General features: G+C 28.7%; 1 protein-coding gene across 1 annotated transcript; it reads left to right on the top strand.

Annotated features, from left to right (window-relative positions):
* Positions 1 to 14,035: 14,035 nt before the first annotated feature.
* Positions 14,036 to 16,805, top strand: LOC100259292 (probable polygalacturonase At3g15720). The gene is made up of 9 exons (XM_002266507.3): positions 14,036 to 14,146; positions 14,244 to 14,378; positions 14,487 to 14,639; positions 14,727 to 14,750; positions 15,435 to 15,642; positions 15,740 to 15,821; positions 16,126 to 16,234; positions 16,336 to 16,449; positions 16,575 to 16,805. The coding sequence occupies exons 1-9, from the start codon at positions 14,036 to 14,038 to the stop codon at positions 16,803 to 16,805; spliced, it is 1,167 nt and encodes a 388-aa protein (XP_002266543.3).
* Positions 16,806 to 18,522: the final 1,717 nt, after the last annotated feature.

Raw genomic sequence — 18,522 nt, 5'->3', positions numbered from 1 at the left:
TAATATTGTTTTCATAGCCTTTGATACGTGATATATTGAGAAATTTTCATCTGTGGTTGTATGCCCTTGGAGTCTTGCAAGTAGCTGAACAAAATTGATGTGGGTGGTTTAAATAACATCGCAAATGTATTTCCAACAAAATATTTTTTCTATGTAAACGACTTGGTTTAAAGCTTAGGGTCATACCATAATTGGGTCTTTAAAGCATTGTAATATGTCGCCTTTTCCTGCAAAAAGTATAGTATGTGATCAACCAATTTCATACTATCCAAGGCTTTCCTGCTAGAAGTATGACATGTGGGCAGCCATTTTAATTTGGAAAGTAACATTCGAAATTATCATTCGTCATTTATTTTCCTATTATGTATATGGATAGTAGTTTGTTACGATTGACTTACATTTTCATCTAACTTAGATTCCTATTATTGCACATCAAATTTTACTGATAATCACAGATATATCGGTACTTCAATTTTACGGATATATGAGATATATTGGTAAATATTTTGAAAAAAAATTATCGATACATCTAAAATTGATCAAAATTCATAAAAATATAAAAAAAGCTTTATAAAAATGTAATTAGAAGTATAATAGATATTTTCAAGTTTTTTTATTAAAAGATTTGATATGTATAATATGGTTTATCATATTTGATAATAATATCGTATGCATCGATAAAAAAATATGTATATTTATTATTAAATTACATTAAATATTATTTCATAATAATATTGTGATATTAGATTATAATGTCTAATTTTAAAACATATTTAATATTAAATTATGATCCATTTAATTTAATTGTATTAAATGATATAAAATAAATTATGATATATGTATAATTTTTTTAATATTTAATTAATTTATTAATGATATTAAAAACACTATAAAGAAAATTATCATGATAATTTTTATATTTTTGATAATCAATTAAAAGAAATTTTTGTATTTAATTATAAAATAATTATAATTAATTTGTTCTTTAGAATATTCTTTTAATATTTTATTTATACGATGACTTTGAATATATATATTTGGTGTAATATATTTAATAAGGGGTAAACTTGCCCCAATGATAAGTTTAACTGAAACCTAATATCGTTTTCATAGCCTTTGATATGTGATATATAGAGAAATTTTCATCTGTGGTTGTATGACACTTCTCACGGTACCTGCTCGCCATTACACTTGATCTCGAGTACATATGCCCTTGGAGTCTTGCCAGTAGTTGAACAAAATTGATGTGGGTGGTTTAAATAACATCATAAATGTATTTTCAACAAAACATTTTTTCTAGGTAAACGACTTGGTTTAAAGCTTAGGGTCATACCATAATTGGGTCTTTAAAACATTGTAATATGTAGCCTTTTCCTGCAAAAAGTATAGTATGTGATCAACCAATTTCATACTATCCAAGGCTTCCTTGCTAGAAGTATGGCATGTGGGCAGCCATTTTAATTTGGAAAGTAACATTAGAAATTATCATTTGTCATTTATTTTCCCATTATGTATATGGATAGTAGTTTGTTACGATTGACTTCCATTTTCGTCTAACTTAGATTCTTATTATTGCACATCAAACGCACCCATAATATTTATAGATAATAATCCTTATTATGAATGATATAACATGGGTGTGGTGCTATGAAAATTTAAGTCTAAGGTTAGGGTGATAGGTGAGTGCATGTGATCTTAAGAAAGAAAACAAGTGGGTGTGTAGAGACATTAGACAATGTATTTAACCTTTCTCTTTGTTTTGATAAGATTTTTAGGTCTCTTACTTATGTGACTTGTATATGTGCACTTACTTGGAGATGATTGCATATGCTTGACCCTTGGGTTTTGCATTTGAATTAATCATCTTAAACTAAACTTTGTTGAAAGGACAATTTTAGGGAATTTTACTCTATTTATCTATGAGTTTTTCAAGTGAAAAACCAATTTTTTTTTGTGAGTGTGACAAAAAGCACCAAGAGGGAATTGGGAACTAAGTAAATAGTCCAAATTAATGATTTGAGACTTAATTTTTTGAAACCATAATTATTAATTAATTAAATTAACTTGTCCAATGTGTCTAGGAATATAAAAAAAATATGGATTATGAATAATCAACCATATAATAGATAGTAGATACATGTTGAAACTACCTACATAATTTCAATTCAAACCTTTGCAGATTTAAAAACATGGGTCTATGGAACATAAAATCAATCTACTAAATATGAAAGAAGGATTATGCACAAATTTACCTAATCCGAAGACTACCTATTCTCATGAGATATTTACTCGTTAATTCACACACTTCTTTACTTCTGCAACACAACACGCTTCGATACTCCTTAGGGATAATCTCAACATTGTATCAAGAGTTAAACAACTCAAATCTTTTTTCCTACTTGAAAAAGACTTTTAAGTTCTCAATTGAAAACTTTTTTTGAGAGTTTCATAAGAAGGATAAAGTAACAATAAATCTTCTATTTTTCTAAAGCTCTTTTAAAAGATTTTTTTTTTTAATTCCAAAACCCTAAATTTTTTTAGTCATGTTAGATTAGTTATTATTATTATTATTTTTAATTTTTTAAGAAAATATGATATTTTTCCATAATTTTCAAAATAAATTTTGGAGAAAGATTGTGTTGGGCACTTGAGTGCCTTCCAAGGTAATGCACAAGTGTCCAAGGGATTTTGAGCACTTGCCATTGGATGTTCGAGTATCTTGTTCTACTTGCTTTTGTGTCAAACTTTGCTTGATCACTCCCAATTGCTTTCAAGCATCCTTTGCATACATCTTTAGCTCAATTCAAGCTTGAAATATACTTATATACGGCTTTAACTATAGAGTCATTAACTTGATCATAAAATAAATTAGAACCTATTTAGGAGTGATTCTAGTTAGAGCATTTTTAGTATGTAATGCTTTTATTAACAAGGCTTCTAATAGTTGAGAAAACCATAAAATTCTATTGATTAGGAAAACCACCCTACCATGGAGGTAGAGCATAGCATACATATATAGAAAAATCATCATAAAAACATCAATATAAAATGGACACTTTGTACACCTTAAAAATTCTAAGAGGAAGACAAGGGATATAAGGAATAATAGAAAACAAAGAATATTCTTGTTGTTGTAGAATTTGTTGGTGAGGCTTGTGGACCACGTGAGAATGCTAAGCTAGAGAGAAGAGTGAGCCTTGTGGTTATATTCTAACAGGGATAAAAATAAAAAAGGTCCTTTAGTAGTGTTTTATATAATAATATATCTATATATATATATATATATATTTTAAAAATCACTTACTAAGTGATTATCTTTGAATCAATTATATCTATAATTTTTATAAGGAAGCATTTTAGGAAGTCTTTCCAACCCTCTCAAAATCATTTTTCAAACGAGATTTAAGAGTGCGTTAGGTAGTGATTTTATGAAGTGTTTTTAATATTTCTAATACTTGAAAAATAAAAAATTTCAAGTATTAAAAAAAATGGTAGAAACGCTTTTTAGAATCACTGTCAAACATAATATAAGTCTCATTGGAGGTGAATTATTTTCAAATTAGTGATTGTTGGAGCAAAAATGTCAAATTGACAATTACAATAACATTGTTTTATTAGGGAATAAATCTATTTTAGTTTTCCTTAAGCTTGACTAACATAAACCTAATTTGAAAAATTTCAGTTAAAATAAGGTAAAAAAGAAGTTGCTTAGTGAAATAGTTTGATAAATTTGCCTAGCCTCTTCCATAGAATGATTGATTTTCTATTCTAGAGAGACATTTACAAACTGCATGCCTTCAAATAGTTAATGGGTGGTTAACCGATTAAGTGACTAGGAGCTCCGAGGTTACTCTAAATGCTTTAGATGCCTATTCAAGTTGACTTGCTAGTTCTTCACAAACTTATTTCTAACACCTATTTTTGACCAAGACCATATAAATTCACTAGTTATTGCATTTAATGTTAGAAAAACTCAAAAAGAAAAAAAATTCATTGATAATGAAAATAACATTTACCCAATGATCTTCACATTAGAGGCATGAATTCATAAATAAGAAGTAAATTATTTGTTTTACCTCACTTTGGTTTCATAAGTGCAAAATCCTCCATAAACTAACATACATGCCATTCTAGCCTTGTACTAGAGAATAAGAATTTTCACTGAGGCAGAGAAAGAGATTGGGAGACTATCTTGCAACAATTAAAACTTAAAAGCATGATGCACTTTCATCTATTTATAGCCATATATAACAGTAAATTATGATACTTTATTAACTTTTGTCTTAATTAATTCATTATAAACTTATAATTTTTTGTAACTTTACAATTCATTGTATATTACAATATTTTAACTTTTAAAGTAAATGCCTATGATTGATAAACTCATTTGTATGTTATAAACTCTTCATATTTCAAAGTCAATTGTTTTTTCTCAATAAGCTAAGGTGAGGGCATATGACTTGGGACCTTTGTGAGATCTCTACATCTCTAGTAAGTTTGTTCCAAATAAACTTATAAATAGTAATTATATTAAAAACAAATTGCAATTTCACCCAAAGAATAAGAGATATATAAGTGAGTTCCCTTCTTAAATATTACTCCTTCTATTAACTAATATTCCTTACAAGTTTATTGGATTGGACCAAGATGATTGTTTGTACTTGACTTTCAAGGTGTATCACCTTTTATAATTAGACATTTTTAAGAAACGATTTAGAAATGCATAATATACAATATATTATATAAACACATCACTTTGTAAGAAAATCATTCTAAATTGATTGATTAGTATTTCAATCCAATTTATACGTGACACAATCTTAAACCTTCTCCTACTATAGGAGTAATGGATCCTTTATCAAATATCCCCTAGTTTTCATATATCATTTATAAAGTCCAACATGTCCTTATATAGTCTATTACTAGGCATCAACGGTTGACAATATTAAAGTTATATAAATTCAAATACAAAACTTACTGACATTATTAAGTCAAAGGACTTTATGTAATATTTCTTAGAACAAGTCTTAACAGGATAATAAGAGATCCAAGAGTTGTCTTCCAATGGTCCAATTATATGATTATTACTTTATGGTCGCCCATGGAGTTTGCTTAGAGTATTCATTGTAGTGATTGAGATTGATCACTCAATTACATATCGTAGTACAACTCATGACAACTTTTAATAAGGTTATTGATTATGACAAGCTTACAAGCTGTGAACATATTTTAAGATTATAAGGAAATTATAAATCATATCTCATTATTGATAATATCTATTATCAAGATGATTTCCATACAATATAATTAAAGGAAAAATTTAATCAATTATGACATATATAATTTGTATCCATGAAATGTATGAAAAAATTATTATCTATTGGCTTTAAAGATTATACAATTTTTTCATTTATGAGCTACAATACTTGCGAATTTTTATCTTAATCTCTAAGTACTTAAGACCTTTCTTTTCACTCCACAATTACATTTGCACAATTCTCATTACAATGCCCTTATAATAGAGCCTTAAAATACATGAAATCCACTATTTTAGTGCTTTCCTTCTTATAATCAATTTCTATCTCTTATGAGTTTGCTAAGAGTGTGAAGCATTTGAGCATTTTAAAGATTGATTGATACTTGAAGGTTAAGTGTATGATTGCAAGATTATTTGATTAAAGGATCCCTTGACTAATGGAGTAGTTATGATAAAACTTTGTTGGCAATATCTTTATTCTTATCTTCCTTTACATTTATGTCGTTTAATCAATGTTGTATATTGTCTCATCTTTGTATTTATTTTGGGAACAAAAAATTTCATACACCCAATTTACTTCCTTCTAGGTGTTTTCTACTTTTACATTTTCTTTTATTCATTTTTCAAATAATTTTATAAAAGTAGCTTTAGATGTGTATTTTATTTTGGTAATGTTCTAGAAGGTAATTTATTTATTGTAAATTTTTTGTTACACAATGTGTTGTTGTGTGTCCATAACAACTATGTTAAATTAACAAATCTATTCAAAGGAAACAATATTTTCATATATTTATATAGGTGCCACTTTAATGTAATTGTGCTATAGGCGTTAGCGACATGATCCTAACCTTAACAAGTGTCATTCAATTTTTTTTTTCATTTTGGACTCGTTTATGGAGAGATGTTGACTTTCAGGTTAGGCTATTTTTTTTAGTGATATGCCCTTTGTCCCTTCCTAAATTGCAACTTTTTAAGAAATAATAGTCCCTATCATAGTTAGGTCATTGTTTTTTGTTTTTTGTTTTTGTTTTTTTTTAGTGCATATGTAAGGAAACAAATCTAGGGTTCTTTAGGTAGAGTATTCAAGGTGACCTTATTTTTATCCTCTATAGTATAACCTTTAACTTTTTTTTTCCCCTCCAGAAAGCAACCTTCTTCTCTCTATTTTTTATTTTTTATTTTTAACTAAAGATGTGGTTTAAAGTTTTTAAAATTTGTGGCTTAGCAATGATGATTGGTAGGAGTTTCAAATGAAGCACATGTTTTGAGATTTTTTGGTGAACTTCCCTACATGTTTGGTGATTACTTGTCATTTTTTTAACCGCAATAGTGAAATCATTTTATGATAGACACAACTAGTCAAGTGTGTCATTCCTTGAGTACGATAATCTTGATACTGCAAGTCATGGAAATCCTCTCAGTTTTTCTTGGTTAGGATCACTACATATAGTTTTGATAGTGTTACTATTAGGATTTAATATCCTATTGGCTCCAAAGAGTAATGGAAGCATGATAAAAATAAAAACTTTGGCTCAATTGGGTGTGTTAGGAATCATACCTATGGTGCACTTGTGTAAAGTGACTACATACCTTGAAAGAAAAGAGAAAATGAGGCTAGGTATCTGGAAGACTACTAGTTTGAAAATTAGACTTTTAACTTTAAAATCTATGGGGTTTATACAGATTTTTTTGTGGGCTTAAGTGATTTTGACATAATTTGGGCTTAAGTTGCTTAATCTAACTAATTGAGTTCTAATTAATTAGTTAGCTATAATGAGACTAGGTAATTTATTAATCCAATCTAAATATCAAAATTAATTAATCATAAAATCCTGAGCAACCTTGCACTTTTACCAAAATACCCTTATGCACATAAATAATTAATTCTCCAAAAATTCTCATAACCTTTATGCATGCTAACAAAGAATATGAGCTCGAACAACGACTATTATGATCCATAGGAAAATGTTGACTTTCTCAAAATTCAATTTTGAATTTGACTCAATATTTCACTCAGAAGTAAACTACACTATTTAGTATCTTATGTTATTACACCGAGATAAAAATTGATTAAATCTAATTTAATTATTTCTTTGATCTGTGACCAATTATCCACTATATACAAACTTCCTATGAATTGACATATGTAATCTAATGAGATGAAAACTATCAACCTCTTAAAATTATCTTTAACATTGTTGAGTCTCAAATCCTCCTATTTTGTGATAAACTAATATACTCAAATCCATAAAGAACTGTCAAATCTCATTTAAGGAATTATTATGGTGCCACACATTTTATGATCACAAGTCTTTAAGATCATATAAGGGGACACATTATCTTAATTTAATAAGATATCATGATGCTTTTATTGAGAATATCTTTTACCCTTAATTAATAGTGACCCAATATATAGGGAATTATATGACCACTTTAGGTTCTTATTCGTAAGTCAAAACCATTGAAGACCTCAACACTACCCCAATATTCTCTCAAGGTTAAGAGTTCATACAAGTCATATGAAGAACTTTTTAACCAAACGACTTCCTTTGTTACTTTGGAAGTAGTAACAAATGTCACTTAAATGTACACATACCTAGAAGTAGATATGATACGGTCCTTATCAGAATGAAAGTCTGAATCCATATTGCAAAGACACTCAAACATATAATCTTTTGTTCTCCAAAGATACTTGACTATATGCTTGACATTTGTCCAAGGCTCTGTTGTTGGATTGAATTGATATTGACTGATGAGAATTGTTGGGATAAAGCCCTTAAAAGTAAAACACGATGCAATAAAGTTAGACTGGATTTTCCACTTTACCATTCTTGTTTGCATTGATGTTATGTTGAACATTTAAGTTTGCATCACTTGCATTGTATGTGACTTAGGTGCATTGGAAGTTGTACAAAAGATCCAAATCATGGGCTTATTGCAATATTGACTAGTTGTTCACAATTGGTTCATGGAATAAGGCAGTCCATATAAGGCCGTAGTACACTACCTCCTAATTGGAGGGATGATTAGTCTTGGTCATTAGGATGAATTCCTATGATGAATGCACTTGTATATATTATTACACATTGAATAGGACTTATGGAGAATCATTCATAAAGCTGCTATGCTGCATGAACCCTTAACCTTGAGAGGATATTAAGATTATGTTGAAATCAACTGAAGACTTTGATCTATAGGTGAGACCTTATGGTGGTCATATATTCCCTATTGATTTAGTTACTATTGATGAAGGCTGGTGGAAATGAGTATTCTCAATAGATGTACCATGATATTTTATGAGATTGAGACACCGTATCCCCTTGGGTGATTGTAAGGATGCGATCATGAAATCTATGACATCGTATTAATTTCTTAAGTGGAATTTGACATGGATTAGAGTATATTAGTTGATCACAAAATAGAAGGATTTGAGAATCAATAATGATAAAGATAATATTGAGAGGTTGATAGCTTTTACTTCATTAGATTACAAACGTTAGTTCATAGGAGTTTTCATGTAGTGGATAATTGGTTACAAGCCAAAAAATTGATTAAATTAGATTTAATCAATTTTTATTTCGATGTAATGACATAGGATATTGGAGAGTGTAGTTTACTCTTTTGTGAAATGTTGAGCCAAGTTCATAATTGAATTATGAGAGAGCTAGTATTTTCCATGGGTCTTCGTGGTCTCTTCTCGAGCTCATATTCTTTATTCACACAAAGGTTTTGAGAATTTATGGAAAATTAATCATTTATGTGCATAAGGGCTTTTTGATGAAAACACAAGATTGTACAATATTTTATGATTAATTAATTTTGATATTTAGATTAAGCTAATCAAATTAATTGAATCCCATTATGGTTAATTAATTAATAGAACGTAGTGGGCTAGATCAAGTGACTTAAGCCCAAGTTGGGTCAAAGTCACTTAAGTTCATAGGAGAGTCTATATACCTCATGGGTTTTAAAGTTCAACTAATTTTCAAACTAGTAGTCTTTGAGATACAATCTTATTCTTAAGAAAATTCATATTCTTTGATAAGGTCCACATCTCTTGATTCCTTGAACCAACCCATAGTTAATTTGGTGATGACCCAAATTAAGATGAGTTTGATCTTGAAGGTTGTGGTTTGTTTAAGGCCCTTTCCATTTGATCTTTTAATTTGATTAAGAGCTTTATAACTTTAATAATTACCTTAATGAATAAATTATCTTTTATGAGAATTTAAAAAAATATTATTTTATAATTGGAAGCCAGTGTAATAGGAGAATGACATATTGAAAAATTTAAAATTTCTATGAAAGTATTTTATCCACAAGTTAATTTGATAAGAATCTCTCATGTCAAATTTTAAAATTTATTTTCATAAAATTCTTCTTTGATTTCAATTAAATAAATATTTTATCTTAAAAAAGATTCAAAAAATATTTATTTCCATCAAATTACGAAGTTTATTTAAACTTTTTTTTAATAATAAATGTTCTCTTATGAAAATTTTCAAAATATTTATCCTTCAAACCAGAAACTTCAATTTATCATTGATGCAAATTTTGAAAATTTGAAAGCAACTTATACCATAAGAAAATATTTAATTCTTCAAAAGATTTTCATAAAATAAATTTAAGCAACATATTTTAAAATTCTTAGAATAATTTTACAAAAGAAAACTTTAACTCTTACAATTCGAAATTCCTCTTCCATAAAACTTACTTTCCTTATTTCACACTTTCCTATTGCAATTCAAATTTGATCCTTAATTATCTCAAAGAAATTTTAAAAGAAAAAAAATTGCTCTTAACCTTCAAAATATCTTTCCATCACTTTCCTCATTTCATGCATATTCCACAAATCATAGAACTATTTTAGAATAAATATTTGTAAACATATACTTTCACATTTGAAAATGACATGTAACTTACTGAATAATTTGAAGGTGTTATTTATTAGCTTGTCCTAACATGGAAGGGATTTGGAATTGGTCAGCGGCTTTGGGAATAATTTTTTTTTAAATTTTAAATTTTAAATTTTTGGTAAATAGATGATGATATTCTACGCATTCCATATGAAGGAACAAGATTTGAATGTATTAAGATTATAAAAAGAAATTTAATGGTTTGATTGTTCCTTTCATTCTTATAAAAATGGTATAGAAATAGAAAAAGAAATTCAATGATCGATTTGATTGTTCCTCTCATTCTCATAAAAGAATCTTCAATTATAAGGGAAGAAATGGTCTTTTTCTAAACTTGAGATGAAAATTAAATTGAAAAGTTATTGCATATAAAGTTATTTATCAAAACATTGATTCAATCATTTATCCATAATATTGGTATGACTTTGTTATAAATATATAATTTATAAATTATTAAATTTAAAAATCATTATAATTTATTTTACATAACCCAATATTGATTTAGTATACAATCAAAATGATATCCCTTAAAAGTACCAAAAAAAAACAAAAAAAAACACACACACACACACACACTCAATAGGTTTGAGATTTGGAATATTATATGGTTCAACAACTTTGGAAGGAAATTTTTTCAAATGGATTAATTTGAGGAGAAGGTTGATATGCTTGAGTTTTTCATAGGTTTAAAAATTTGGATTTTCTCATTAGTGAAGATTTGAAAAGAAAGAAACCTTTTCATGAACATAATTTTAGCATATGATATATGGAAAAATAAGATTTTGTACGTTATAGCTATAACTTCATAAATATCATCCATAGGTATCTACATATCCGTAAACTATATGGAGAGAAGGACATCATAAATAGATGTTTAAAAGAACATAAAGAAAAATAAAGAAAAATAGTATAAGGAAAGAAAAATTAAAAAAATGAAAAATTGATTTAAAATCAAGGGACAATTGTCTTTTGGACCCAACTGAATAAAAAAAAATAAGATTTGACCTATAAAAGTTGCATAATTGATGGAGAGGATATAAAATATGAAAAGACCTATCATAATGTTTGAGAAACTTTTTTATCTTAATTTTTTTTAATAATTATTCTGAAAATTCATTATTTTTAGAAAACTATTTTTTAAAAAAATATATCATTTAAAAAAAATAAATTTGACATATTTTTAGTTATTTTTTATATACACAATTTTAAAAATATATATTTTCTAAGATGTTTGATTTTTAAATAATAATAATTGATTTTTATTTTTTTGGAAAATGGTGTATTTTTTTCCAAATCACTAAATTATATTAAATTTTATTGAGGTTTGCAAAATAAATAAAATTTAAATTAATGTTTTTCTACTTTTTTTTTCATAGTTAATAAAAGTATTTTTTGCAAAGATAAAAAATTCATATTTTTCTTCTCAATTTTCACACTTTCTCTAGGTTTTGGCCTTAAATAGTGAATTTATATGGACAAAAACTTAATTTTTGGACCCTAGGTCTAAAACACAATGTCCCTAAAATCAATAGATTATTTCATATTACTTCAAATTCATTTAATTTATTTAATTCTTTTATATAAATATTATATATATTTTTAAATATATCAATTTATTACTAATTTTAATTATATTTGACTTTATGGTTTTTTTATATTATATTTTGTTCATGAAGTACACAATTTTTTTTCCCTAAAAATTATACAACGTGCATAGGTAAAAATGTCATATAGAGGATATATTACACCATCAAGCTATGCCTGCATCTCTACAAATGGAGGCATTTGAAGGCTATATATATACACATCATTAAAAAACTTTAAAATAAATATAGCTTTTTTATTTTATATTATAATATTTTAAATGTCAGAATAATACAAATAAAAGAGCTAAAATTTTTGGAGATAATAAAACAATAACAAATTAAAATAATCAAATCTTATTTCATCTTAACAATTAAAAGTTACATATTTAATAAGATTAAATATAGATGATTAAAATTTTTAATTATTTATTTGTTTTCTATTTTTTTTGTTATTATTTGTAATTTTAATAATTTATAATTTATATATTTATAATGTCATTGATTCAAATTGTTCAACTATGTTCGACCATTGAATTCTAAATCAATAACTTTTTTGATTCAATGATTGGTTCAATTCTAAATATATTGTCACTAACTCATGATAGTATTGCATTTCATTAACCATCATTAGGTTAAATTTAGGCTACTCTATTATTCTTCTTTTACTTTTGTCACTATTTCTATAGGGTCTTCTCTTTCGTTTAGGGTTACAACTTAGATGGGTTCGATTGATGGCTAATTAGAGCCATACTGTAGTTAAAAAATAATTAATCTGAGTCTAATTCAACCCTATCTCTTACACGAGGTACTCAATTCAACATCATCTTTTTACACTTGGATTGAGCTTAGGTAGGTCGGAATAGACTCAATCCTTGATCTAATTTTATTTTAAAATTCTATATATTTATACCAACACTTAAATAGTAAATGAGAGAAAATTTTAATATAATAACAAAAATATAAAAATAAATTTATATGTATTTCTAAAAAAATAAAAAATTATATTGTATAAAATTTGATATTTTTCTTCAAAATTAAAATAAACAAAATGAATGGGACAAAACTTAAGATAATAATAAAAATAAGTAAAAAAGAAATTTTTATATATTTCTAAAAAATGAAAAAATGTATAATATAATTATAATTTGAATTTTTTTTGAGAAGTTAAAAAAGAGAATAAAATGAATGGGACAAAATTTAAAATAACAACAAAAAAGTAAAAATAATATTTTATATATTTCTAAGAATTGAAAACGTATATAATATAATTATATAAAGTAACTTTATCTATATTTCTAAAAAAAACATATAATATAATTATACTTTAATATTTTCCTTAAAAATTCAAAAAGAAAATACATAAAAGGAATGGGACAAAGTTTCAAGATTGGTATAAAAAAAGTAAAAATAATTACATATATTTTTAAAAATGAAAAATATATAATATAATTATAATTTAATATTTTTTCTTAAAAATTTAAAAATAAAATAAATGTTGTTATATAGAATAATATAAATTGGGTTTGGATTAAACTTGGTTATTTAAACTTTGATTAGAGCCTAATCCCAATTGAGTTTGGATTAAAAAAACTTAACCCAAACCCAAACCAAATATTAAAAATAGTTGTCCAAGCTTGCCCAAAGGATTAATTCAACCTATTTTATAACGTTTTTGAATTGGATTTATATTTTCATGGCTAGCTGTTCTTTTTTCTCTAAAACAATATTTTAGGGCTGCGAAGTTTTGTATTAAATTCTGTATTGTTTCTCTTTTCCATTGATTTTGTTTTCCTTACATTTTTATAAAACAATATTTCAGGACTGATGAGTATTATATTAAATTCTATATTGTTTTTGTTTTGCGTTGATTTTGTTTTCCTTCCATTTCTTTTAGAACCAAACAAGGAAAATGAATTATTTGGTAATTTAATGTACCTCCTTTCTTTTTAATCTTGCTTCACAATATTTTCTTTCCTTATAATGTTTTTAGGAACCAAATATAGGCTAAATGAAATTAATTTAAGGAATTCATAAATAGACGTAAATACTTAACAATAAGATAAATTTAAAACGATTTGTATATAAATAAATAGATGATGGCTATATCATTTGTCTTGTGAAACTGCTTCTGATCTTGCTTTCCTTCTCGGATTGATAAAATGGTGAGAAGAATATCTCTCTTTTATCACTGTAGATCATGTTCTATTACTACTGTATTCACATTACATAGAGATTTTCTTATGCAGGAGCTTTTCACCATTTTCTTGGTCTTATGCATGGCTGCAATGGGAACCTGCCGTTCAGTCGATTTTAGCTTACTCCAGGGGGGTCAGACTAATGTGATGAATTATGGAGCTGTTGGAAATGGAGCTACAGATGATTCCCAAGTATATAAAATAATTTTTACTATTTTCTCTTGATTATTACTATTTTTTTTTTTGTTCAGAAATGAGAACTTTGGACTAATTTATGTGAAACGCACAGGCTTTTATGAGGGCATGGAGGGACATTTGTGCAGGTAAATCATATCCCAACCTCGTCATACCTGGAGGAAAGACGTTTTTGTTGAGGCCTGTGCAGTTCTACGGCCCATGCAAACCCTCTAAAATTTATGTTGAAGTATGTTAAATTTCTGAATTATTCTACTGTTCTCTCCCATCTTCCTAGTTCAATTTTACCTGAGGAACACTGACTGCAGAAGGTTTTCGATAATGTGGGGGATTACAGGTATATGGCCGTATCGTGGCACCGAAACTTTACGACTATGGTTCTAATAACTTAAATTGTTGGATTGGCTTCTGGCATGTGAATGGACTCACTGTCAAAGGAAATGGACAAATTAATGGCCGGGGTGCTGAGTGGTGGCAAGCTTATACATCTGTGAGTTAGCCCAACTGATTTCCTAGAAACTTCTTTAATTTCCTTCTTCATCAACTCTGGATTCTCATGCCTGATTTTGATGTTCAGGGGAAGATATATCAGAGACCTACTGTAAGTTGAATGCCTCAACACCTTCAATTGTTTTTCATGTATTGATTTTATCATTTGGCTTTTTCTAAATAATTATAGGATTGATTTTATTTTAGGCTATCCTTGATTCCTTCAAATTTTGATGGAAAAAACGTAAGGGGAAAAATTGTAATTTTTTTTTTTTCTAAATACATTTTTCTCTTTTCTTGATCAAACATGATTTATTATACATCATGCATTTTTCAAAAGGAAATTGTATGTAAATAGCAAAATTAAATCAAAAAAATTTCTTGATCATATCCCTTTATTTTAGCAATCTTGCATGGGATATATATTAGATGCATGGACGTCTCCTATGTCTTCAAGAAGTTTGTCATCTCAATATCTTCTTTATTGAGATCTCTCAAATGGTCCTTTTAATCAATATCATAGTTTTGAAACCTTTATTATTTAGAACTACATATGGTAGTAGCCATACTTTTAGAAGTAGACATACATGTATTAAAATATTGTATGTTCTTTCATATATATTACTACTGATTTCATTATGGAGTTTCAACACATTGTTAGTGAAATATTATTGAAATCAACACATACTCATACAAGTGTTCATTATATCATATGATTCAAGACCTGAATTTTATCATTTCAATTAATCTCTTAGCTTACTTATAGATTGATACATACTCCTACTGTGAATCATAGGCCATGGGATTCTATAGTTGCAACAACCTTTTACTCCAAGGATTAAACTTCATAAATAGCCAAAGAAACCATATCAGTGTATCAGGCAGCAATGGTGTTACCATCTCCCACCTCACCATAACTGCTCCTGATTCAAGCCCCAACACTGATGGCATTGATATTTCCCACTCAAAAAACGTTCGAGTTTCTGACTCCACCATTGGAACCGGTATAATTTCTTAAAGTTTTGCTCCCATTCCTCGTCTTCTTTTCGCCTAAGCCTTGCATGTTATTTATTTACGAGAACACTGTTACTGGATTTGTAGGTGATGATTGTATCGCTTTCGGTGATCAAACCTCCCAAGTTTTCGTCAAAGGTGTGGCATGTGGTCCCGGTCATGGTATAAGGTGTGTCACATATAATTAAGCTCTAACCTTTTCTAAACATGCTTAATAGGGAATATGATCCAAGCTACCCTATCATTGTCCAAGAAGGAACTGAAAAAGAAATGCATACAGTATTTGTAGAGAGTTAACATTCTTACTAAGGGGAAAAATGGAAGAACATCCCTCATTTCCAAATTTTTTATTCAAACTGTACTTGAGGCTCCATTACTTCTGAATTTTATCTCTTCCCCCATTTTATATGAAAAAAATCTAAAATATATTTAAAAGGCTGAATTGGGAAGATCAATATGTATACTTCTTGTAGTATTGGAAGCCTGGGCGTGGGTGGAGCAAGTGCCCAGGTGGAGGAAATACATGTGGACAGTTGCAGCTTTAAAGGAACTCAGAATGGAGCAAGGATCAAGACATGGCAGGTAATTAAACCATAATTGTTCTCATTGAGACAAGTAGCTTGATTCAAATTAGGGTGCATGTTTAATTCTTATTTAATTTTGTGGATCTTTTTCTTCACTAGGGAGGGTCTGGATATGCCAGGAAGATTACATTCAATAACATTAAGCTCGAAGATGCTGAGAATCCCATCATCATCGACCAGTATTACTGTCCCCATTCAGTATGCCAGACTACGGTAAGAGTAATCAGTACTTGTTGAATCTGGTAAACAATGAGCTTATTAGTTGATTTTTTCATTAAATATGATGGCAACTACAGACAGAGTGCTGACAAACATATTGGTTTCACAAACTATTGCAGACATCTGCAGTCCAAATAAGCGATGTATCATTTACTGGATTTTTGGGAACATCTGCAACAGATAATGCCATCAAGCTAAGCTGCAGTGAAACTGTGGGTTGCACCAACATTTCACTGGACTACATCAACATAAAATTAGCATCTGGGAATGGAAATACTTACTCCTCCTGTATCAATGCTCATGGAACAGCTCATAACACATTTCCTTCTCTGTTGTGTTTAAAAAACTAGCTTCACATTTCTTCCAGTAAACAGAAGTTGTTTATCAGAATAGTGAGGCAGCAACCTTTTGAACCAAATCAAAATTATGTTTTTATGAATTTTCTAGTATTTGATCAATCTCTTCTGTGGCTTTTTTGCTTGTTTTTTTTTTTTTTTTTTTGCCGTAGATTCTCTTTGTTTCAGTATTTGAAGAGTAATGTGCAAAAATAATATACTTATCCAATATTTCTTCTATTCATGGCAAGAACTTTATATATTATGATATATTTCATATATACTTTTGGTAACCACATTTACCCGAGTCTGAAGTAAATTTTTAATCCTAGCTTCTACCATCTATTGGTCTATCAAACTTTCAAAACAAGGGAAGCAGCCCATTGCTCACAATTATATCCCTTATGATCTCAAGCTTTTCACCCTCTTCACCAGCACTCAAATCTCCATCAGCAGGTAAAAGACCTGACACAGTGCACAAATATGGTGCCACACTGACAATTCTGGACAGATAATGAATTTCCAATGCTTCCTTCTGTTTCTGCTCTATTCCAAGAAACCAAGATCCCTAAGGTGCATTTCCCAATCGTTTTATGCACCTTGTCGAAATCATTGAACCTACAATATATATGGGCCAAAGCATTCCCAACGTACAAGTTTGAGCCAAAAACCAGCTCCAAAACAGGTTATGAACGCTCTTAGCTATCCCAAAATCAAAAGAACCCGACTCTAGTTGACTTAATACATGGGTTGATTTGAAACCACCAAGTTTTCGCAACACTGAATAATTTAAATTTGCATGGCTAATTGTGAAGTTTGAGTTTATATTATATAATTAATAAAGCAACCTTTCACCTTTATTGTGGAGATATAAAACAAGCTTACTTACTAATAAAGCAGCAACAGGCATCATCTTTCTCAAGGTCAAGTTTCTCTGCTTGACTTTAGTTTGAAATGAGGCTTGCGCAGGGGCGTTCATGTTTTTTGGCTCCTTCCCGCCTGGAAGTTAGCTTCTGGTGACTAGCTTCTATTGCTAGCGCTTGGACTTGGAAGCAAGCTACAACTACCTTGAATGAAAGAATGAAGAGGAACCGCTTACCGAGGAATAGAAAGGGGGGACAAGTTGGTTTGAGGACCCATTGGTCAAAGGAAAGGGAAGATCCTTCTTCTGGGATGGAGCCGTATGATGCGAGTGTCACGTACGATTCCTTTGAGAAAGGTGTGATACCACTGTTGGATTTTAAGGGTATGGAAACACAAGACTAGCCCAAAAGACACAAACAAAGAACAAAATGAATAAAAAGAAAAACTTATCGGTTGAGGCGTGACAAACACTGTCCTTGAAATAGATTTAGCCTCCTCGAAGACGAACTCGATGCACTAGGGTGCCAATGGTCTACCTTCAGGATTCAACAGTTAGATCTCGTCTTGGGTGCATTCTGTAAGCGAGATGTGTACAATTCAAGTTTTGAAAAAATTCATCCAAATAGATGTATGGAAATACTCCCTGAAAAATTCTCTGAAAAATTGGTATATTAGTATAGAGAGAGGTGATATGCTTTTATAAGCCATTAAGGCCCAATGAGAATCTACTTGTAACTAGAAGATGACACAAAGTAGAAGGCGATTCTACTTATAAAAGGAATGAGACTCCACTAGCTCAAAAAATATAATACTAATAAAATAAAATAAAATATAATAAAATAAAAAGTAATTCTCAATAGGACACTTC

This window comes from Vitis vinifera, chromosome 9, assembly GCF_030704535.1.
Source record: "Vitis vinifera cultivar Pinot Noir 40024 chromosome 9, ASM3070453v1".
NCBI lineage: Eukaryota > Viridiplantae > Streptophyta > Magnoliopsida > Vitales > Vitaceae > Vitis > Vitis vinifera.
The sequence above is the reverse complement of the archived record's forward strand: the minus strand, read 5'-3'. Positions and strand labels throughout refer to the sequence as shown.

Bases quoted from the DNA above. Each gene is read 5' to 3' on its own strand.
- LOC100259292 (XM_002266507.3), top strand. From the start codon at position 14,036: ATGGCTGCAATGGGAACCTGCCGTTCAGTCGATTTTAGCTTACTCCAG. The intron at 14,640-14,726 runs GTGAGTTAGCCC...TTTGATGTTCAG, and splicing joins GGTGGCAAGCTTATACATCT to GGGAAGATATATCAGAGACC. The intron at 15,643-15,739 runs GTATAATTTCTT...CTGGATTTGTAG, and splicing joins TGACTCCACCATTGGAACCG to GTGATGATTGTATCGCTTTC.